A 24,514-nucleotide genomic window follows, 5' to 3' on the forward strand; every position below is an offset into this window, starting at 1 on the left:
ACAGAAACTAATATATCTGCAATACACACAGATGTATGTAATGCTCCTACACTCTGATTCAACACCAGCAATCTATCACACAGAGCCAACAAAACACCCAGGTAAACACTGTGTGTAGCACTTACAGGCTGGATAATAATAATAATGGATAATGTGTGTGTGTGTGTGGGGGGGGGGGGGGGGGTTTGGGGCAGAGTGTTTTTTGACGTTCACACACCCTCTGCTGCCCTCAGTCTAAACCTTTCAGTGAGAGGCCACAGAGCTGGAACTGATAGAACTTACTGTTTGCTGTAAGAGACAAACTCACTAAACTACAAAGAGAAAGTGTTGTTTACTATTTGGACGCAAGATTTTTTGTTTAATATCATGTTTATCCGAAAACACAATTGAAAGGGAATGCAAAAACATTTTTCTCTTTCTGTCAAATCCAGGTTTTTAATGAACTCTCAACGGAGTGGCAGTTTCTACTCAATCTTACTCTGTGTTTGCAGCTGGTGCGCTTCGGGCTTGCTCTCTGGCCTTTTCACAGCTCAGTGCCACAACTCCAGATTTAATGGGTTGCAGAGTAAAAATGACTCTACTCTGCGTTCCCTCAAAGCAAGTCTGGTTTCATAAGTCAGCAATTCCTTCGCTTTCTTTACCTCAGCCGCTGGAGGCCAGACAGTGAGACATTTGTCATCTGTCCACTAAAGTGCTTCCCCCCCCCCCACCCTCAGACTTTATACTGAGGAAAGAAGCGGTAAAAATATCTCTGTGTGTCCAGTGAAGGAGCTATGTTCACCACCACTTGACCTTGGGACCACACACTATCCATTCCACAAAGAAAAACATTTCTTGAGGGAAGAGTTTGCATCTTGAAAATGTCTGAATCTGGATGAGAATTTAAGTTGAACATTTTTTAACAAAGCTTGTCCGCACAGTCACAATAAACCCACAAATAAGATTTGTGGCTGGAAGAGATCCCTATAAAAAAGCACCATCATCTCACCGTACAGCTGCTGCACTGCAATGATGTCGTCCCAGCTCAGCACCAGGCTGCGGCCCAGTTTCCTGTAGTATGGGACATTAAGGCGTGATGGACCGGGAGTGTTCCAGTCCCAGAGTGTGACCGAATCTCTTGGGGCAGTCACCATGAAGAGGTTGTTGCCCTTGTGTCCGTTAAGCGTCCACCTCTCCGCCATGTCGAAGTGGTCTTCCCCCCGGCTAGGCAGGAAGGCGTGAGCCAGAGTTCCTCCTGAAAGTCAAAGAGGAGAGAAACCGTAACTCTGGTTTAACTAACTCTGTTATTGTGTAATTCGGTCAGTGCAGAGTGTGTAATCAACCTATTATCCTAATCTGGTTTATTCACAGTAATCCGGTATTGTGAACACACAAACAGCAGGACTGGCAAGCTTTATTTTATTAAGAAGTTTTGCAAGAGAGAACCTAAGCAAGGCAAGGCAAGGCAGCTTTATTTGTATAGCACATTTCAGCACAAGGCAATTCAAAGTGCTTTACCAACAAAATCAGTTAAACAGATAAACACAAGTAAAAACAGTTAAAAATCACAAGCATTAAAAACCGGTAAAAACCTGAATAGACAGTTAAAAACAAAAGAGAACATAAACACCAAGAAAAAACTTTACAGTGCAGCATAAGAATTTAAAGAATGATAGTCATTAAAGAAAGGCAGCATCAAATAGAAAGGTCTCAGCCTTGATTTAAAAGAACTGAGAGTAGCAGCGGATCTGCAGGTTTCTGGGAGTTATTCCAGATATGAGGAGCATAGAAACTGACAAGCTGCTTCACCCTGTTTAGTTCTGACTCTGGGGAACCGAAAGCAGACCTGTCCCAGATGACTGAAGAGGTCTGGGTGGTTCATAGTGTAGTAGCAGATCAGCAATATATTTGGGACCTAAACCTTAGTGATTTATAAACTAGCAAGAGTACTTTGAAATCAATCTTGAGACACAGGAAGCCAGTGTAAAGACTTCAGAACTGGAGTGATGTGATCCAGTCTCTTGGTCTTAGTGAGGACTCGAGCAGCAGCGTTCTGAATCACTGCAGCTGTCTGATTGATTTTTTAGGGAGACCTGTAAAGACCCCGTTACAGTAGTCAAGTCTACTGAAGATAAGGCATGGACAAGTTTTTCCAAATCCTGTTGACACATAAGTCCTTAACCCTTGATATATTCTTAGGTGATAGTAGCTGACTTTGTAATTGTCTTAATGTGTCTGTTAAATTTCAGGTCTGAGCCATGACTACACCAAGATTTCTGGCTTTGTCTGTTGTTTTTAACATTGTTTGTTGAAGCTGAGCGCAGACTTTTAATCGTTCCTCTCTTGCTCCAAAAACAACCACCTCAGTTTTTCCTTCATTTATTTCAGAAATTCTGGCCATCCAGCCGTTAATTTGTTCGATGCACTTAGTCAGTTTTGTATTGGACTATAGTCCCCTGGCGATAAGGTTATGTAATTTGTGTGTCGTCCGCATAACTATGGTAACTTATTTTGTTTTTCTCCATATATCTGAGCCAGTGGAAGCATGTAGATGTTAAACAGAAGAGGCCCCAGGAATGGAGCCTTGCGGAACTCCGCACGTCATATTGTACGCTCAGATGCATAATTACCTATAGACACAAAGTAATCCCTATTCTTTAGGTAGGATTCAAACCAGTTTAGTACTGAGCCAGAAAGGCCAACGCAGTTTTCCAATCGGTCTAGTAGTATGTCATGGTCGACCGTGTCAAATGCAGCACTGAGATCAAGTAATACTAAGATTAAGACTAATGCAAATTAAGACTAAGAGCAAATTACATACACAAAACAATCACAACAATCAACACACACAAACACACAAACAACCTGGTCCGTCAAAGGCATTGCTGGCCCCGTCATTGTGGTCTCCCTCATAAAATGCCAGCCGGATGTCTGCAGGGCCTTCAGGGGCCTCCTGGAACACCAGGCCGGACACGTTGCTCCACAACTGGAAGGCAACGCGCACTGCCAACTGCACGGAGCCCAGAGTCAGGTGACGAGGCCAGTTTACTACCTGGTAGGTCAGGTGACGTTTGTACCACTTCTCAGCTGGCAAAAAGATCCCCACAGAGAGAGAGAGAGAGAGAGAGAGAGAGAGAGAGAGAGAGAGAGAGAGAGAGAGAGAGAGAAAGAGAGAGAGAGGCACACAATCTTATTCATTACAGACTTACAGCCAGTGCAACTGCAGATGAGCTCAAATCACCACATAAAGAATATTTAAACTTTTTGTTAGTAAAACACACTTTATTGAAATAATCCAACACAAATTAGTTACGAGAGCTACATATTTGAATGACATGGGACACGTTCTCCTCCAGAGTGACAAAAGTGACAACTTAAAAGGTCCCATGACATGGTGCTCTTTGGGTGCTTTTATATAGACCTTAGTGGTCCCCTAATACCATATCGGAAGTCTCTTTCCCAGAATTCAGCCTTGGTGCAGAACGTACGCCTCTAGAGCCAGTCCCACAATGTGCCATTTCACATTTATGTAATTTCCCCTTGCGGGACTGATAGTATTCATTATTATTAATATTACATTCTTATTATTATTCTGAGTCTAGCTTTTGAGGAGGAGGGGGGGGGCTCGTTTGCTGTTGAAGCCATGGTGTCTTCTCAGATGATGGGCTCTTGAACCTCGCGCCCTGTAAGGGGCCAGATTCCAGATCGGCCCATCTGAGCTTTATTTTTTCTTAAAGCAGAGCAGCAGGATACCCAGGGCTCGGTTTACACCTATCTCCATTCTAGCCACTGGGGGACCATAAGCAGGCTGGGGGAACGCATATAATGTTAAAAAAAACTCATAAAGTGAACTTTCCGTGCTACGGGACCTTTAACAATTTCAACCTTCCCCAAATTCCATCAGTCATTTGTTTAGCTTCATAAAAAATGTTAGTTTGTGTGACTGCCATTGCTCATTGTTTTGCATGTGAAGCCAGCACCATTACATGTTACCATTATAACTCGAGTTGTCTTGTAGTGCCACAAATCTGTTATATGTAAACTTATTTGAATTCATGCTTGGTAATTCTACTGGTTTTGTAATTGACATTAAAGGTGGTAAAAAAAATTAAAAAAAAAAACGTTTCATAAACAATTCATATTATTAATTATTACCTACTGGAGTAGCTATGTATGTAGATCTTGCATATCTGTATTATATATTTGGATGCCAGATATCTCCTGTTCAACCGCGATGTTTTGAAGTAGAGCCTCTTCACATCCAAAATGATAGGATGTAAACCACATTAACTCACAGCTGGATAAACTAACAAGCACTCTTGACTAAACAATTTACTTCAACCTGGGCCTGTGGTTCCTCAGCTTAGACATAAATACATGTGTCGCAAACTTCTGAATCTTACATTTGTTCAAGGATGGAGAGAAGTGGGGGGTTCAATTCTGCAGTTCTTTAATTGAAACACTAAGCTCTTCGTGTACATGAAGGATTACTCATCAATGTAGCACTCCGGAGACAAAGCAAACATAAGAGCAAAAACACAAGCTCTGAGCCATGCAGCACCCATTCACAACAAGCAGACAGAGAGGCCGCCTCGCAGGAAACAGTCATTAGATAATATGAACCTTCAGGGAGAGGTGGCTGGACATCGCCTGTTCAGTAACGGTCTTTAGAATTAGAGTTTGCTCTAATGATCATCTAAATGATCTCCAGCTTTTAAAAAATAATAATAATAATTCTGGATTTCTGGTCCTCTGAGAAATGATAAACAAAATAACATATTTGGAATAGAAGATGATTGCTCTTTTGTTACTATTATGCTTTGACAAAATCCCAAATAAACTTAAATTCAGGATAATATCTCTTTATAATATTTTTATTTTAAATAAACATGCAAACCGACAACCAACCTAATTGTCCCAACAAGGATAATTGCAACTCACTTTTACCCTATGATTTTGTTTTGTAGCTGAATGGTTTGAGGGCAGCACAATACTGGCACAGGGACAGGGTCTTTCACTGACATACTGTATGTACATCTCATAGAACATATATAGTCAATTTTTCCCCAGTATTTGATATATTGTTCATACAAGGTTTTGAGTCATTCTGACACAACAAGTAAACAGAACCACTGCAAATATGAAGCTGTAATAAGGGTAGTGCCCTTTAAAAGTATTTGTACAGCCTGTGTAGTAGGTAATACACTTCAGACGACTAGCCACAAGGGCTTTATACATTTACACATACTTTCACATTTGAGGCTTAACTAGAAAGTGGCAAGATAGATTAAGTACATACATACATACATACATACATACATACATGCATACATGCATACATGCATACATACAGTTGTCAAAATATTTAAAAAGTGGAAACAGCAGGGCCTCGAACACCACAGCTGTATGGGAGTGAATAAGATTTACATTCATTTAAGGAAAATAAAGATACAGGAAGACAAGAATTCAACATCAGGAGTAATGCTAATGCCATTACAACAGGCAGTCTTCTTTAATAAATGTCTTATTTGTATAAACAATATAATATCTGGACCACTGGAGTAAGTGGGACACTTGAACACATTCCCTGGCTTACCCAACCCAGCTTCACAGTTTCACTCCTAGATGAACTGTATGCATTCATCTTGTTGCCATGTATGTATATCTGTATTCTCAGCAGAGCTCAGGCACCTTCTCTCCTTCCCAGACTGCCGCGCAGAGTAAGAGGTCCCCGAGGACTGCAGAGAAGCCAGGAAGTCAGATACACAAGACATTCCCCGACTTCCCTTATGGAAGCAATTATCATGATGCCCTCTATCGCGGCAGTGTGGGGAGGGCGGGTTGTCAAAGACATTAGGAAGTGACTGAGATCATCTGATAGCCAAACATATTGTTTGTGAAAGTGCAGACAGATTTCATTTGTTACTGGTGTCAACTTGGAGAATGCTTGACGGAGCTAAATGCTAAAGTCTGCGCGCTCACATGCTCACTTGTTTTTGAAAACCAGGTTCACCATCTTAGCATTGACTAATCAAGCATCGTGTGCAAAACCCTGAGCTCCAAAACTGTGCATTCTGCTGAGATGTGTAAAAGTGCACTGCTATGAATCACATGCACGCACTCACACACGCACACGCACACACACACAAATCATACTTATAGCACTTATCTTTGACAAGGGTGGTGGAATGTCAGCTCTGTAAATATCAGTGGGAAGGACCATCAGATTCCACTACAAGTCAAGGTTTGTTTTCAGTTTCCAGGAAGCTCAGAGACAGCCATGTTCACACAAGACAAAATCACAACATAGCTGGGAGTGACTAAAGTTAAGCATCAAGTTTAAGTCAAGTTGGCTCACATGTGTTATTGCTGCAGAAAAGACTGTCAAACTACATGGGTGGGTGGACCAATACCTGCAATATCAATACTACTAATCCATTAAACACAAGAGCCAAAAGTCAAGCTAGCAGCACTGTGAGGCTGAATTAAGCCCCTGACACTCCGACCAGACGGCCGACCCTCGGCAGAAAAGGCAGTTGGGCTGATCAGTCTCCCCGAGTTGGTCAAAAAAGTGCCTCAGAACATACCAAAGCAACGAGATGGTAGCTGTTTGGACAAACACGTCACGTGGGTTTGGTTTTTCCAGAAATTCAAAGTCATGTTTGGAATACAATCTCATACTTTACTACAATTTACTTACCGAAATGTGATTCTGAAAACATTTTAAGTGAGAAATAGGCCATGCAGTTGCTGAAAAGCTGACAAGCTGAGGTTGGACAATCGGATTGTCATTGTCATAAACCAAAGTACTGGGCAAATTGAAATGTGAGAGATAAAAAGTTAAGGCATTTCCAAAGTGATTAAAATTACTTCCAATGACGACATGAATGCATGTACCAATTTCACTGTATCCATCCAATTATTTTCAAAATATTTCACTCACAACAACCACAATGTGAACTGAATGGCTCTAGAGGAAAAGTGAATGATCGCTAAAGGATTCATTCTCCTGGAAAAATAAATGTCTGTACAAAATGTATTAGCAATCCATGCTATAGTTGTTGAGATATTCCAGTCTGGACAAAGTCAGTGACAGACTGACAAACATTGCCATCCATAGGATCACGTCGCGATCATCCATCGAGGCACGCCACTATCATGGCTAAAAACAAGGGCTCACACAAGTATTCAAAGTTTACCTAACAAAGGTGGGTTTTGCTGGTATTTCACCAAGTCTGAATCTGTTTGACCAAATGCTCAACACAAATTCAGTAAGCATTATTCAATCACGCACAGAAACGTAACGTATAGGCCGAGGTTACACAGCCTTACTATGCTCACAATTAGGTCACTACACCGTTAAACTCAATCAGTGGATTTATAAAGCCAGATCTAAAAGGGGTTAGACCTGAGGGCGTAAAAGTATCTGACACTTAACTCTTTGTGCAATAATGCTGCCACCTGTCATATGAATTATGTCTGAGACTAAATAATTACAATGAAAGAGTTGTTTTCTTCATCAAGAACAGACTGTAATCCATGCAAACATTCAGTCCATCAGCAAGATAACCACTCATTTAGCCAGTAAGATTTCTGGCCATTGATATAGTCTGCCAGCCTGACAACAACATAATCCAGGCAGTCATTATGGATGTGTTTACCAGAAGGAACATGTCAGGTACTGACATGAAGAAGCAGCGGCAAACATCAGCCACAACTGCATTCCCCGAACATTAGCCAACCTCGTTGGTGACAGGAAGGAATGCAGAGGCTTCACACATCATGAGGCTGGAGGCACAGGTAGAAAGAGAGGGAGAAGAAAACGCTATGGCTATGGCTATGGACTCGTCACTATGCTTCCTCAATCATTGAATATTTTATTGAACATTATCCAAAACTCAATTTCTCAGACGAGCGTTAATTTGTGAGCTTGCATGCTACCACTCCTTCCTTCTCAAATGTCTTGAAAAGGCTGTCGGTTGCACAATTTCACAAATAATCACAGGGACCAAAAGGATATTTGAGTCGGGTATGGCTGCAGCCTGGAGACCTCCCGTCTCATGCCTTCCGGGCTCTATGATGTCCGCACGCAGCTTTGACTCTTCAAAATAAAAGCTTGAGTCTGGTCCGCTTTGTTTTTGTACGTTGGTGTTATTGATGTTTTTTAAATAAATACTATGGCAATCATACTAATGAATGCAATATTTTTTCAGCAGATGTCTTAGTTACAACATGATGTAACTAGCAAAGCAGTTTTGTGTTTATATGTGCGGCGGGATTTATTCTGTTTGGGAAATTGCACATGGAAAAATATGCACCAGAAAAGCCACTTTGAAATTTTGCGGTTTTCATGAATTAAAAAATTGAGTAAACCTCCCCACAAGACTAAAAAAATTTGAATGACCTTCTCCTCAACAAAGGACATGAATAAAATGACATGACCCTCCCCTATTTCCCTCCGGTGGTCCATTCCATAAATACCGTCCCTAACAGGCTGAAAATGGATCCAGATCCATGCAAAATAATAATGATTTACTCCTGGGCCTGGGCTCTGACTTTACACCAAACTTCATTGAAATCGATTAAGTCATTTTTACTTTAACTATCCAGCTAACGTCAACAATTCACAGATTCCCTGAGCCATATGGCTTCATCAACTCCAACTGAACCCCATGCATTGGAGGGTAAAGTAAATGCCCCACACAGGGTAAAGGAAATCCATTATAGTGTAAAGATTTTTACCCCAGCTCGACTCAATGTCACTTTTATATGTTTTATATGAGAGGGGAGAAATTGCACCTCTTAATTCTCTAAGATTTCCTGGGTGGCACCCTAAAACAAAAGGTGAGGACCTCAATTACCTTGTGGAGTCTTGAGAAATCTGGCAGTACTCAGCTGCACTCTGAACCACTGTTAAACACTTTAAATCCTGCAGTCTTTAGCCAGTTGAAATTGCAGTAATCTGCTTTTATTACTGTGTTTATAGCAGAAATTAGGATAATCTTCAACAAGAGCCTCACTAATTATTTAAAGGAATTAGAGGAAGAATCAACTAAGATAAGATAACCTTTATTGTCATTGCACAGCGACCCGTACCATAAAACTGTGAGAGGCACAACTATAGGTGCATTAGAGATAATAAAAAAACAAGATGAACGACAAATACCTAAAAACAAGAATAATGTAAGACATTACGGGTCAAAGTGACTACATTGGTCAAAACTGCATTATTTGTAGAGCCACAACTTGGAATTATAAAGAAACTAGAACCTATTCCGTTTAACAAGCTGGAATTAAAGAATCCTTTACTTTTCTTTAAATGACTCAGACCGACTAATCGATTATCAAAAACGCGATTCATTTAAGTTGACAACTTATCAATTAATGATTAATCTTTGCAGCTCTAATAGTATGCCTACTTCCTCTGTTGTAGTAGTGTTAGCATCAGTTTGTCCAACACTTGTCTTTGGCTCAGTTTTATCAAGGGGCAAAGTGTTTTAAGGGAGTTGTGCTTACCTTAGGTTGTACCTTCACTCATCGCCGACACACCACCACCACCACCACCACCACCACCATCACTATCATCAACCACGGAAGCTAATGAAGGTCCTGCTACTGCTGAAAGATATGTCTGTCAACTTGACTCATTTGGCAGCGTCTGCCTGAAGGGCTGGTTTCTTTTTCTCAAGCAGCTTCTCTGCGCTTCTTCTCCATGACCTCTAACACCAATTCTAGCCTAGCAGATTCACACCCAAAACTGCATGTAGGCAGAAATCCCAAAGAGGGTGCTGTTTAAAGAAATTATGTTGTCTTCATTGTCTTGGTTAACGTTATCCTCACCTAGCGCCACTTCACAGCTAGCTGCTGGTGCTGCTGTAGCGGCGTGTTCAGCGCTTTGGATGTTGTTGTTCCTGGCATGTTAACAGGAGCCGTAAAAAAGTTTGGCAGCGTTGCAAATACTTATCGACATCTTTTCACTTTTTTCTTTTACTTGACCTGCTTGGGTAACTTTGTTTCATTTTCGCATTTAGGGGGTGGCTGTAGCTCAGTCCGTAGGGAGTGGTGTTGGGAACCGGAGGGTCACTGGTTCAAGTCCCCATACGGACCAAAGTACGGAGTGTGGCTTGGTAGCTGGAGAGATGCCACTTCACCCCCTGGGCAGTGCCAGGTACTCTTGAGCAAGGCATCGTACCCCCCAACCGCTCAGGGCGCTGGTCCAGCACTAGCAGCCCACTCACTCTGACATCTCTCCATTTGTGCTTGAATAGGTCCTGAGCATGTGTGTGTATTTCAAGCCTGTGTGTAGTGATTACTAATAAAGCAGAGTGTAAATTGTAATTTCCCCACTGGGGATCAATAAACAGTATAAATAATTATTATTATTAGACTCGTATTGCTTTGTCTCTATTTGTGTACTTCCCCTGTCACTGTGTTTATCTTTCGCAGCGCGCACCGTTACGGACTAGTTCATTTCATTGTGAAATTAGAGGGGGTACGGAAAAACCTATCCTATATAATATTTTGGACTTAAGTGTTTCAGGCCAGCCCAGTGTCAATTGAAAAAAAAACAATGGGCCGCCGATCTAGGGGCCGCCCTTGGAGCCCACCGACATCGGCCACATTGAAATGCAACTGGTCCCTGTTTTAGAACACTCCCACAACAGGCTGAAAAACTGAAAGCCATCTGCGCAAACTTGAGTTTTTTTGAGCCTGACACAGCCATCTTCATCAAGCTTGAATAGTGAAGATAAGTCTGACATCAAGAGGAAATTTTTTTTGTTGGAGGTGGAATGTTTTTTTTGTCGCTGTCCAATGAAAGTTCATTACAACATTAAATAAGTCAACTCATTTAGTTAATGTTCAATTCAGTTTTGATTTCTGAAAATACAGCATGACCAAATAACTACTGCTGTTTTTTGAAAATTCCCTGAAATTTGCAACCATAAGGGCAATGAGTGATATCACAGCATGCTATGTTAAGTCAGGTCGTCCGCGCACATAAACATACATGATCTTACATGGATACTCAAAACAAATGGTGTCTCACACATGTGCACGTTACACACAATACCTTGTGCAACAGAGTGCCTCCTGTGGCGCTGTGGTCGCCTGAGAGCGATGCTCTTTCCAGTGAAGATGGCGTTTACTCTCTGAGCCCAGATCTGCTGGCTGCTCTCATCCGACACCCCACAGCGGGGCTCCGCCATCTGCCTCAGAGTGGCGCTGTCAAGCTCACCTGTGACAGGAAGCCGGGACAACCACTGGAACTCTCTGAGAAAGAGGTCATGTTTGCATGATGTTCTTCCTAAACAGACATCTGGCATTTTTAATTGTGAATCAGCTGGGATTTAAAACTATTGGATACTCTCTACTAGGGCTGGGCGATGGGGAGAAAATCAGATATCCCGATATTCTTAACCAAATACGGTATCAATATTGCGGCGATATTCTAGGGTGACAATTGGTGCTTTAACAAAATATCTTCGCACTTCGATTTTAGATAGATAACCATCAGTAATGTGGAAATAATGTCTAAGTGGGGAAAAGGCAAATAATAGAACAGCAAGAACAGTCTGGTAAGTTCAGAAAATGACATAACTTTACTGTAATGCAGCCTTTAAAACCAGAACAAGACTACACTTATGTCATATCATGATATTACGATATCCAAACTCTAAGATGATATCTAGTCTCATATCACAATATTGATATAATATCGATATATTGCCCAACCCTACTCTCTACCCAGTCTGACTCTTGGCTTAACAAAATGTAGTTTCCCTGTTTTTCTGAGAAGAGCAAAGATTTACAGTATGTTGATGTTTACACTGTGAGCCTGCAGCGCCTCAATGCTCAAATGCTGCTTCATGTGCACGAGATGAAGTTTGTCAACCACACACAGTTTACACAGTTTTAATGCACAAGCAAAGCTTTTCAATGAGTTTCCATTATAGAACAGTAGTCTGTATCAACTATATTTTCCAGGATAAAGCCTCCCATCTGGTGCGCTTCCACTCTCTGTGTTGCCATTCTCAAAATCCCTTTGATATGGGAAACAACAACCTTCGATCTAGCAAGCAACATGCTGAAAATGGCAAGTTCTGATGATAATTTGAATCTCTCATGTTACTGTATTGTGTGAACAGTAAACTTAATATAATATTGTACGTGACTATTTCTTTTTTTTCTGGGGTGCCACAAAAACAAGTTCCTTCCCAAGATCTTTTTTGTAGTGGCACCCCAACTGCATCGGGAGCTTTGCGCTGCCCAGACAATTGTGATTGGATTCAGAGAAATGCAAACAACCCAGAGCATTTTTCTTTCTCCTATCCTAGGCAAGAGGTAAGCCTCTACTCTCTAAGCATAGCTCCCGTAGCGCTATTTTAACGCTAGAAAACAACATCATCATGCAGTTAGCATTTAGTTTTTCCACTACATGGTACCTCCTCGACTTGCATCGACTCTACTCGCCTGTTTTGGTTTTCCATTACAACCAAAAAAAGTCCAAGGTACCTGCTAACAGGTACTTTTTTAGTACCACCTCAGTCGAGGTTCCAAGCGAGCTGAGGCGATACCAAAAGGTGACGTGAAAACCTGCAGACTAGTGATTGGTCGGAGAGAATCATCACTAATCACTGCGTCATCATTGCGACAGACGGAGGTGTCCTGAATAAACCCGCCGTGTTTAAGTAGTTTATCCAGCTGCATTTTTTTGCTGTATTACAGTAACTGTCAGTATATGGACCAGAGGAGGGAGGGTTCTTAACATTCCTGGATGGTTCAGAGAGGGTTCAGAATTCCCAGTGCGGAGGTGAGGGTGTTTTACTGCCCTGCACTGACATTCAGCCCTGGGGCTTGTCCCACGCCGAGCTCACCCTTCCCCTTGATGAACACACTGAGCACCATCTACCTCTGATCAGTAAAATATAGAGAAAGATATGTTGGCCAAACACTTTGTTCTAAAAATCATATCACATTCATTTTAGGACATCTGACTAGTTGTGATTTATAATTGATATTGGCACAACTTCTGACCACACGTTGCTCACCAGAAAAGGCTTTAAAAGATGAAGACCAGCGTTACCACCTACCGGATAGCTGACTGCATCTCAGCTGCATTGTGGATATGGTTGTCCTGATGGAGGTAGCCGTACTTTTCCAGAAAAACCTGGAATTTATAGAAAACTTGTTAATGCAACTGCTCTAACTAAACAAATCACTTTTCCAAAAACAAAAAAAAAAGATTATTATTTTGCATCCATGTGACCCTATGTAAAAATGTAATTATTTTCACAGTAACACTTTGCTTCTCATAAGAACACTCTGGTAAATCCCCATAGAGGCATACCTCCCAATGAAGGGGAAATAAATCATAACAGTGTAAAATAAAGACAAAAAGAAGATAATTTTACATTTGTACTGTAACTCTTGTAGTTTGCCGAGGCAGATGTATAGATCTGGACCACACACGAGAGAAAAACCCTGGGGTGTCCCTAAAAATTGATAGTTGTTTCTCAAGAATTTCATGTAAACCCAAAATATGCCTATAAAAGAGTGTAATAAATAAAGCAATTGGGTACATGACTACAGTTGTTGTGTTGTGGTTTGAGATTAGCCTTGTTGATAGTTTAATATTACGATCTCTTATGTGGATGTAGCCGGTTTCATGTTCAGACAGCAGCAGGCGCAGCTAAGATTACAGATGTGGTGAAGGTGGGTTGAAATGAAAATTGAGACGACAGATGTGCTTTGGCAAACAGGAATGTGCAACAAAAATGTCCCTTTGTCCCATTAGGGACACCCAAACACCCCAGAAGGCTTTTTATGTAAGAACAAAAGTTGTGGAACCGTATGTAATAGCCGGATGATGCTATATTCTCCTACAGATTATGGCAAAGACAGCTGTCTAATTAAACTACTGCAGTCCAAACAGCTGTGGGCAATTAAACTGTAACATCCCAAAATACCCTGAGTCATAAATAATTGTAAGGGGCTTGGTCTCCTTTTATGTCTCTATATGTAGTTTTAGTACATATTATTGGAGACAATAAACTAAACATGCAACAGTTCTCAAGACAGTATTTGTATAGTTAGCTTTTTAACCATTGGGGTCCCACAGACAAAAATCAAGTAATCATTTTCATTTAAATGTCTATTTTCTTTTCTTCTGGCCTTGTTAAACAATATGTAGAAAAGGACTGAAGTAGTGAACATTACCCGTTGCCACAAAACTGAGCACATTTGGTCAGAAAATGAGCATTAAACATTATTAGAGCAGATTTATATTACATAGGCTATGCAGGAAATAAATTCCTTTTGTCATATAATTTAGTGTCAATGAAATGTAGTTTGTTATTACATAATGACCTGACTTATGTTTGGGAGGGGTCTAAATGACAGAAATCCAAAAAAGGTTTATTTGGGATTTAGGGTGGGAAGGTAGTCAACCACGGATTCTTATCATCTAATGCAGAAGTCTCAAACCAAAACAGCTCATGTTTGTGTGCCCTTTTCATAAAATATGTAAAGTATGAAGGTGATAAACAATGTATATTTTGAGCAGCTGAAGAAGACCACGACCCGAAACAAATCATTGGGGTCAGTGCCCGCATGACTACTGGTTACATATTTCGGTAACAGTTTACTCAAGGTATCTACATAAGGACATGAGGACCTGATAATGTTGTAGCTGTTCCTGTGTATCATTTAATCCATACACTCTGTATATCTTTATCTGTATTTATATTTTTTCCAATACAAGTACTTACTTTTTCATTATTTACGGTCACAGGTGAATATAACTTATATTATGGTTACCTACTTTTGCATTATTACTTTAATTACATATTCAGTGTAATTTAAGGTCACTTACTTACACTGCAATATTATTTTTTTTGTACTATTGCAACCGCACTTTCCTTTACAATTCCTTTATTTGACGCCACCTCCTGCTCATTGTCTACTGTTTTTCTTTTTTTTTGCTCTTATTGTAGAGAATGCTACTGTAACAAAGGAATTTCCCCGCTGTGGATGACTAAAGTATTATCTAATGACACTGTCATGAACACATGAACCCTAATCTATGTACCTTCATGTAGTGTACCTCAATTTTTTTCCTTATACAGGAGCTTGGTTTTTTTCATCCTGTTAACCTACAAGTTACACGAAAGCCTCCTGTGGACAGGTGTTGTAAATTAGCGTTTTGCTACAAATCCCAAACCCTGTGCATAAATGTATACGCTACTGTGATGTCCACATCAATAAAACGAACATCTTGTTAACTTATATCCAAGAATTACCCCAGGGTCCGAGAACAGCGGTGCTCCTCCTGCAGTCTGCGCGGTGACGAGGGCAGTGACAGTCAGGATCCAGACTGCCCTCCTGTCCGGTCCACACCGGTCTGGAGGTCGGCGGCTCATTGCGGGACAGCCACACTTTCACCACACTCGTCCTGTGCCGCATTTCTGTTGAGCTCCAAATAGTCTTTTCATTGTTTCCCTTGCTGTCAGAAACGGAGTACATGCTGCTGCTCGCCTAACCTCTCCATCCCGGCGGGGAGTGCCGGAGCCGACTCGACCACCGAGAGTCTTACAGGAGGCGGGCCGGCCCCGCCCCTCTCCGTCCGCCTGCACAGCAGCCTTCTCTGCTGTACATAGGCCTAATATTGAAATTTAATAATGTAGTTTTTAAAGCTTGACAAAAAGGTCTTTGACATCAAATTATGGATATAAACGTGCACCAAAAAAATAGTAATTTACACATGTTCATGGGAGCGTTATTTGGTGCACCAACTTTTTTTTTTCTTCCATGTTCTTTCCTAGCACCTGGTATTAACGCCTTTTTACACAGTAATCTCACACAAAGCACAAAGAAAAGATCAGTTTTTTTATTATCATTTTGAAAAAAAAAAAAAAAAAAGAACCAAGTAAAACATTTAATCCGTTCATACAAAACAATGGTACGATGTCTACTTCACAAAAACATCTGCAGCTAGAATCAGAAAAATTAAAAAGATGTACAAAGAAATAAAACAAAAAAGCAGAGAAAAAAACAAACCCAATAAACTTTTGACCACATGCGAACAGTGCCAATCAGCCCCAAAGTCCCTCTACAGTAGCTCAACACATCTGTCCCTCGCACAGATGAGCAGTAAAAGTTGGGATGCACTGGCTACAAAACAAAAAGGTGCACAGATCAGGATGTCTGATCCCTGGTCCTTTCCCCCTCAGTTTTCCCAAACTAAACCCTCCCTCCATGCCAAACTCAAGGGCTGGAATGGTTTCCATCTGCTCAACAATTAGTATGGCCGGTCTCTTCTGTCGTCTCTACGGTCACCTCTGCAAGGAAAAGACAAAGATGTCAAGTTATAAGCTGCATCTTTTCAAGACAAACATCCACCATGTCATTGAATCAACTGCTATCATCTGAATGACAAAGACAAGGGTAAATATGGCATAGTTTCCTCATTCACCCACCCCTTTTCCTCTTACAATTTGTTTAATAAAAACAGTATCGCCACACTGTTCCACTTCCAGGATTGCGCCAGTGCTGCAGGAAATTCCGCTAAATGCATGTCTTTTTGGCAATGTCATTTTCCTTTTGCTTTCCTTTTGTTGGAAATTTAAACTCCAGTGGATTGATGGACTATGGTTAATTGCTCCTCATATATGTCTGCATGGTAAATTGAGACAGCTAGCAGACTGTTGAATCTGAGGTCTCTTGCATGACAAACTATTAGAATCCCATCCCTGAACGCTATGTGGACTAGCCAGACTCAGCCTCAGTGTAAGGGGGATGGTCCGGCAAAGCGAGACTAATAAAAAAGGTGACTGTCCTTCCTTGGACGACCCTCGATTAAATGCAGCACTTCACCTTTAGCGAACAGCAATATATCAAAACCCTCAAAAGGCACAAAAACACTGAAGGGTGTAGCATGAATATGCATACGCTTCACAATTAAAACGGCCGTTAAAACGGCAATTTGAAGAGCCTTGGTGCCAGGATTAGTCTTAATACCAAATATGGAATTTGCTATGTAGTGTGTTAACACCAGGAAAGTGACAAATAAAGAATACTTAATTGGTTTATAGTACATGTGGTGTACATTTAGTATTCTGTGTGAAAATGGGGTATATCATTTTTCTTTTACCAAATTACCGATTCAGAAATTCTGGACTGATCTCAGACAGGCTGCACTCCGTTGTAGTCATAATAAAAGAATGCAACCAACCTTGCTCCCATTTTGTAACCCCTCCGAATCCTCCACCGTAGCCTCCACGGTCTCCCCCACGGTCTCCTCCACGATCTCCCCCACGGAAACCTCCACGACCTCTAAAGCCACCACCTCGGTCTCCGCCATAACCGCCTCTGCCTCCACGATCTGCAAACAGTCAATTATGTCAGTAAACAAGGGAAAATAGTTTTTTAAAAACGGCATGTGGTTAATATTTTGTACACGCAACCTTGGGGTGACCACAACAAGGCAAGCAGCTTTATTTGTAGAGCACATTTCAGCAACAGGGCAATTGAAAGTGCTTTACACAAAATCAGTTAAAAAAGTTAAAAAATAAAAACAGATAAAAAACGTGAAATACACGTTAAAAATAAGACCATTAAGACACAAACACAAGAATAAAAGTTACAGTGCAGCATAAGAAATTAAACATTAAAGAATGAACAGTCATTTAAAGAAAGGCAGCATCAAAAAGAAAGGTCTTCAGCCTTGATTTAAAAGAACTGTAGCAGCGGACCTACAGGTTTCTGGGAGTTTATTCCAGATATGAGGAGCATAGAAACTGAAAGCTGCTTCACCCTGTTTAGTTCTGACTCTAAGGACAGAAAGCAGACCTGTCCCAGATGACCTGAGAGGTCTGGGGGGGTCATAGTGTAGTAGCAGATCAGAAATGTATTTTGGCCCTAAACCATTGAGTGATTTTTAAACTAGCAAAAGTACTTTGAAATCAATTCTTTGAGGCACAGGAAGCCAGTGTAAAGACTTCAGAACTGAAGCATTGATCATTGCTATGGTAATCAACGACCAAATCAGTATTTGACTGCTTGTTCTATTTTATATGCATTACCCAAAAAAATCTGGACTATCACATGACACAAGGAATGGTAATCCCACATTTATGCATCACCATAAATCATAGTCAGTCCTTTTTAGAAGGAGCATGTGAGGTACTGAAATCAAAAGCTGGAAAAACATGTCACGGCCTGGTCCACTTTGTCCTGGCACCTGGCTAAAGCTGTGGGCTAAAGACAAACTAGCACCGGTCACTGCTGTCAGAAAACAAAACACGACTAATACTGGTAAACCTTGTGGTGCATTCAAGGAATAATAAAAAAAAAAAAAAAAAAATTCACATTTGAAGCTGGAATCAGAATTTAAAGATCAAAATAGTTGTTTATTAAATTGTTGACAACTTAATCAATTAGTCTCTGCTGCTCTAATTGACACTTTAAATATGTATATTTTTTCATGTGATGCAATTATCCATTTCACCGACTCCGTAAATGCGCCGGCCACATGTTAGCACGAGAGTGGACAGCTGTTGAATAACCAGCCTGCCGGGCCGACCGCGGAGACCAACAGTTTGGTCCATGGGAAGAAATAACTCGCCGCAAAGTCAGAATGGATAACACAATCTTATGTTTTCAGGAGTATGCACAGCTAGTAGGGAAGGCCTGGAACAACTTTCTCCAGAATTGAAATCAAGTTAAAAAAATAATTAAAATAAATAAATAAACACTTGCCTCCAAACCTCCTCCATCTCCTGGTTTGGGAGCGCCACACTTGTTACACTCTTGCCGCCGTGCAAAATTCATGTTGCCACAAGCTAAGGACAGAGAAATCAGATTGATATTTTATACATATTTAATATAAAAAAACCCTTCACAAAGCAGCTAATGTGCCCCTTCATCTGTAAGTTAGCCTTTGTTAACTTACATAAAAGGCATACAAACCTGTTGGGACAGGCCAGTCTCCTCCCTTAATGTCAAAGCTGGGTCCTCCTCCACCACCACCAGCACCACGACCTCTGAAACCTGAAAGAGACAGAAAAGTCAAAAACCGTCAGGGATAGCAGCATTAACACAAGCAATTCAGTTTTCAAACTAGATATCTGATTACTATTTGAGCCCTGGGACAGCTCCATCAATACCCACCTCCTCGTCCCCCTCGCCCCCCTCCTCCTGCTGCTCCTCCTCCTCTCTGTGTGAACTCAGCTCTGCGGGTGGCAAATGATACTTTGATGGGTCTGCCATTGAACTCCTTGCCTGAAATGAAACATCAGTTAAAAAATAAAATAAAGGGATCCTGAATGATGTGTGTATGAGAAATTGGAAAATACGACAGTGCTCTTACCATCAAACCAGTTAATACCGCTTTGGCAGAGGGCGGGTCATCAAATGACACTGTGCATTCTCCCTTTGGCTGACCAGTGGCCTTGTCAGAGTAGATGTTGTTCATGGGCAGCCGGTCTTCTTGTTCAACTAAAAGAACAAGATGAAAACATTACCAGATTACATTTTGTTTGGTTTCTATACCGGTGTGGGCCAGGTATTTATGCATTAATAAGTTAACACTAAACTAAAGCTTAATGTGACTGGTTCAAAAGGATAAAGAGACAATAAAAGGGAGGAAGTAGAAGTACAATAATTCATTTCAGAGGTCGACCGGGTTCTCTCTGGCCAATGCTGATCTTTAGAAATCAGGGTCAGCTGAAGGCTGATTTATTTTGGCCGATACAGGCTTGTCTTTAAACCTCTATTTAAAAGATATCACTAATTACCACACACACGCACGCACGCACGCCATGATCCTGTGTAATTGAGTAACAACACACCAAGAGAATAATTAAATACCTTGATGATACCAATTTGCTTAAAGAAGTCCCGACTTCCTGAACCGTGGCATCTTCTCCCAGTCCCTGGACAAAAATGGTGTTGTTGTCAGAGTTGTCCTGCTCACCAGCTGAGGAAGAGATCGATGAAGAGGTCAGCAATGACTATTAGGCGTAGCTGTATATGGAGATACTGTGTCCATCACACAGCCAGAAGTAGACCGTTTAAAGTGTTCATTCTCATACAATAAGTATAATAATCAAATAATCCATCTATATGGTGCTACACAATCTAGATTTTTTGAAATTATATTCAGTGTATTTAAATCCTCTAACATTAAAATACTAAAGTTCAAATACAATAATGCTACAAGGAATTTCAGTTATGAAACAACTACAACTGGCAGTGCTATCAAGTAACTTTCCACACTAGGTATTAAAGAATGATATTCATTTACAGTGACGGACAGATTTTAAAATATAGTCCATTTATCAGTACATTTCAGGTTATTAACCCTCAAGAGTCTTACCTGGTTCATCCCTTGAGTCGAAGTCTCGTGAGCCTATAAAACACAGGAGAGGGTGAACGAGAACACTTGAGTAAGGAATCTTAATTCGATTTCACACAAATAATTAACTTCATCCCTAGCAATGCATAATTGCAAAGAAATAAAAAAAATGTCCATGTTTACAGCTCTGATGGGTGTTTTCATACCGTTGCATCACATACCAACACCGTGCAACAAGAACAGAATTGTTCTGAGTTTTTTTTTCTTGAGCTTACACCAGAAATGAACAATCAAAATGTCTCCAGTTTTAGAAAGTTCTTTTTCGTCCTGGGAGCACCTGGTCATTTACAATCAGCCCTCGTCTTCATGCAACAATACCATTATTTTAAAACTCAGGCTCCATGGTTTTACCATATCTGAAGTCTTTAAGAGAAACTGTTAAGATTAATAGGTTGAGTCCCTTGGGATCTGGACATGAAAATGGTGGCATTCACCAAGTTTCTTTAAATCCCCCTCCCTTTCTTTGCTAACTTAAGTTCTTTCCTCCCCCACCGACACAGTTCTGATGCTCGTCACTTACCCCGTAATTTTTGTAGCCACCACGGTCACCACCTCTGCAGAGGAAAAAATTGGAGATATGATGGCTTTTCCTTTGTCCAACTGAGAGCTCAAAGCTCCCCTACATCCCCATCAGTATGCACTCCTCCAGGGTGTGCGACTATGGTGGAAATGTCTCACACGAGGAATGAGTTAGTCTTTGACATTAAAGATCAATGAACAGACGACTAGGCAGCTCTGACTGAACATTAGGTAGATGAGCGAAGACAATCACTACATCTTAGTCACCATTTACAATGAATTTGGTACTTTTTTAAACAAACCAGATTGGATACCAAGCTGGGAACCAGCGACTTTAACATTAGCCAAATTCATGTGATAAGCAATCTTCCACTGAGTTTATGAGATCCTTTAACTGAGGTCGAAGTTTAAGTTCATTCACTCTGAACACCTGTAGTATAAAATGTAGATCCATGTTAAAAAAAAAACACACATGTTCGCCATTAGTCAAATATACAACACTTCAATGAAACCTGTTGAATGTGAAGCAGCTGAAGATGTGACTCCAGGTCTAAGGGCATCGTTTTAGTGCCGTTTCTATTCTTTAAATAAAAAAAATAAAAATTCTCCTCCGCACACAAGAAACACAGCCCTCCTGAGATGGGCACCTTAACTAGAATCTCTTCAAAACTGAGAAGTGTTAATTTTGCAGGACCTTTTATATATTTAAAAAAAAAAAAAAAAAAAAAGGGGGGGGGGGGGGGGGACAGTTTCCCCATTGGTGAAAATGATAGTTCATAGCACATCTCAGTGTAGAGCACATATCTTCATGCGTTTCATCATCTTAATGTGTGCACCATTGTCACCATACAGAAAACTTTAGGTAGAGGTTTTTCATTTTGTTTATGTAATAAAGCCTCTGAAAATGCAAAAGTTATATCTCTCTCTCACTCCTTGTGCAGAATCAACAAGCCTGGCCCATTGTCTCGGATATGGTTGTACAACAAGTCTCTGGTGCCTAGTGTGGCAAAAGTTAGGGAATTGGGAAGGAAACTGTCCATGGGAATTAACAGGAATACAGAAATATAGGAGTTATCTGATCAGGTTTTATTTACCATGTGAATGCAGAGAGAAACAAACCTTTCTCCATGTAGGCATTTAAGGTGAAACATGGCTTGTGGTAAGTTAGTTCACTAATGGGTTACAGTGCTTAGAAAAAATTCAAGACACGTGGGTTGTGTGCAATAGGACTTATGCCATGCAGAGTCCCGATCAGAACTTCGTCCATGGCAACGGTCTGTTTTACATAGCAACGATTGGTTATACACACTATACACAGCATGGTTGAATACTCAATTGGATCGGTCAATCACAGCATTCCAAGCTCTGTCATAACAGACTGTTGCCAAGGACGGGGTTTCTTATTGCCTGGCGGACCATTTTTCAAAACAAATCCATTTTAAAAATTATTCGTGCTCACACCACCGCTAAACAGTAGATCACAAAGGGAGAGAAAAAGGAACAAACGGGGATCGCTGTCAGCGCTAACCGTGCAAACAGAGCATCGTTAGCTCCATGTTTAGCTCTTTTACCAGGGCACCTAGCTTTTCACCGATAGCCGTGCGCATCAGCAATAAAGTTAACCGCTCACAACCAGAATGCAGGTAATAACTACAAGGAACTCACTGCATATCACCCTGACAGGGTTAACGGATTATAAAATCTATATTCTTTCCAGTCATAATGAAGTTTTTATGAAGCATATAGTCCTTTGGCTCAGACAGGACAGTAGTGTTGGCTGCACATGTGATGATAGGCGCTGCACGCACGCAGAGGGTTATTCTATTTAATGGGACGCTGGCCAATTAACAGGATGTATGTGATTAAAGTGTGCACTGAAACATGCCATAAGACCTAATATTGCTGTGTAGTGGATTTCCCCTTCAATAGGTTTGTTAAACAAAGTAATTGTTTCTATTTCAAATCATGCGAATATTTCAAAATTGACAAGCTTAACGTCCTTGGGAAATCCTGACTCTTAGCAACCCTAGTGGTGCCTTTTAAGCTCCTCTTGGGCCGACATGTTCAGTCAGTCATAGCTTTATCTAAGACCCCAATAAGACAAGTAGATCTTCGGTCAAACAACTAATTTTAATTAATCCCCACGTAAAGGCCATTGATCTAACAGCAATGTGGGTATAACACCAGCAGTCTTGAAATGTGTCTGGTAAATCAAATTTAAAAATAATTAAAAAAAAAAAAAAAAAAAAAAGGTACAGGCACCTGGAGCACAATGCAGACGGGTGGTGAATGTTACTCATGTGACAACTTCAGATGAAAATACTAACGTTTGGGTTCCGGGGCACAAAGCAGATGAGTGGTGAAAATCATCTATTGGGATGTTTTTAGTTAATAGTTGGTGTTGAGTAACAAGTCATGTCTCATATTTTACAGTGTTTAGGAGTACCTTGGGGGCAGTGCACTATGCAACTTACCCCATACCAGGAGGTCCACCTCTTCCACCACGGTCATAGCCACCACTGCGGTCATATCCGCCACGGTCATAGCCGCCACGGCCTCTGCCTCTGTAGCCCCCTCCTCCTTCGTTACGATCTCCTTGGTCACGTCCATACCTCCCACCCTGAACACCTCCTTCACCTAGTGTACAGAGAGATTTTTCAGTAACTACCCACCTAACTCAGAGCTAGACAGTAACGCTTGCCCACTTCAGCGAGCCAATCCAGTAGCACAAAAATGCCAGCAATAGCAGAAACAATCTTCTGTTCTTACCTTCACAACAAAGCCCAAGACAGAGGCTACCCATTAACCCAAGGACATTAATTGACTTGCATTTTGTCAACAGGGAACTCCAATAGCGTACAGTAGCTTTTTTCTGCTTCCCAACTGTGGTCTGAAGCAGTGGGGTACATGGGCTGAAGTCTCGGGAGCCAAACACCCATCACTCCACTCAGAAGTCGGGAAACAAGACACCTCCATTGGGCTTGAGGAACTACAGCATTTATGCATTCTAAAACTGCAGAGTCAAGCCAACATACATTCACATGATATCTTCATCATGAAACTTCATAACTCCTCTCGTCTGCTCACACCGGATCTGACAATCTTACTCGCTTCACCTTCATTTCCCCCCCAAAGGATCTCACCTGTTCCACCAATAACTATCCTAACTGCGCGGAGATAAGCTGGTGCAAATATTCAAACTTTCATTGACTCGCAAATTTGCATTGCTGCCGGTATCAATGGTTGTGAAGGAAAATATTTTCATACTTGTCATTTAGTCTCATCCCGTGAGACCTTCAGTAAGGTGAACTAGAAACAAGATGTACCATTTTTTTTCGGTTTCAGAAAGGAAATTGGTGTAACATCTTACGTTTTGTGAGTTATACAAGCAGATTGCTGGTTGAAAAACTAGCTAACCTCACAAGTTGATATTGGCGTCATTTAATGGTATGAATTATAAATGGTAAACAAACAAACAAAAAAAAGGCCCCATATTTGCTAAATAAAGTGCGTGCATTTCTGTGTTATGTCATTCTGGATAAAGCCTTTAATCGGGAAGCTTGTTGATAGTCTTATTACAATGCATCCTCCTTGTAGGCTCAC

The 24,514-nt window shown here is 40.9% G+C and overlaps 1 protein-coding gene and 1 pseudogene across 1 annotated transcript; both read right to left on the reverse strand.

The window, feature by feature from the left end:
- Window positions 1–935: 935 nt before the first annotated feature.
- Window positions 936–15,553, reverse strand: LOC116685248 (matrix metalloproteinase-28-like; the record flags this gene model as incomplete). The annotated part of the gene is made up of 5 exons (XM_032510396.1): window positions 15,279–15,553; window positions 13,071–13,147; window positions 11,051–11,250; window positions 2,845–3,066; window positions 936–1,234 (listed from the first exon to the last, which is right to left on the reverse strand). Coding segments are annotated over exons 1-5 (918 nt in total), but the record flags the coding sequence as incomplete, so codon positions are not given.
- Window positions 15,554–18,919: 3,366 nt separating this feature from the next.
- LOC116685249 (RNA-binding protein FUS-like) lies at window positions 18,920–23,586 on the reverse strand (annotated as a pseudogene).
- Between the last annotated feature and the right edge of the window lie 928 nt (window positions 23,587–24,514).

The sequence above is a fragment of the Etheostoma spectabile genome, unplaced genomic scaffold (assembly GCF_008692095.1).
Source record: "Etheostoma spectabile isolate EspeVRDwgs_2016 unplaced genomic scaffold, UIUC_Espe_1.0 scaffold00569700, whole genome shotgun sequence".
NCBI classification, from domain to species: Eukaryota; Metazoa; Chordata; class Actinopteri; order Perciformes; family Percidae; genus Etheostoma; species Etheostoma spectabile.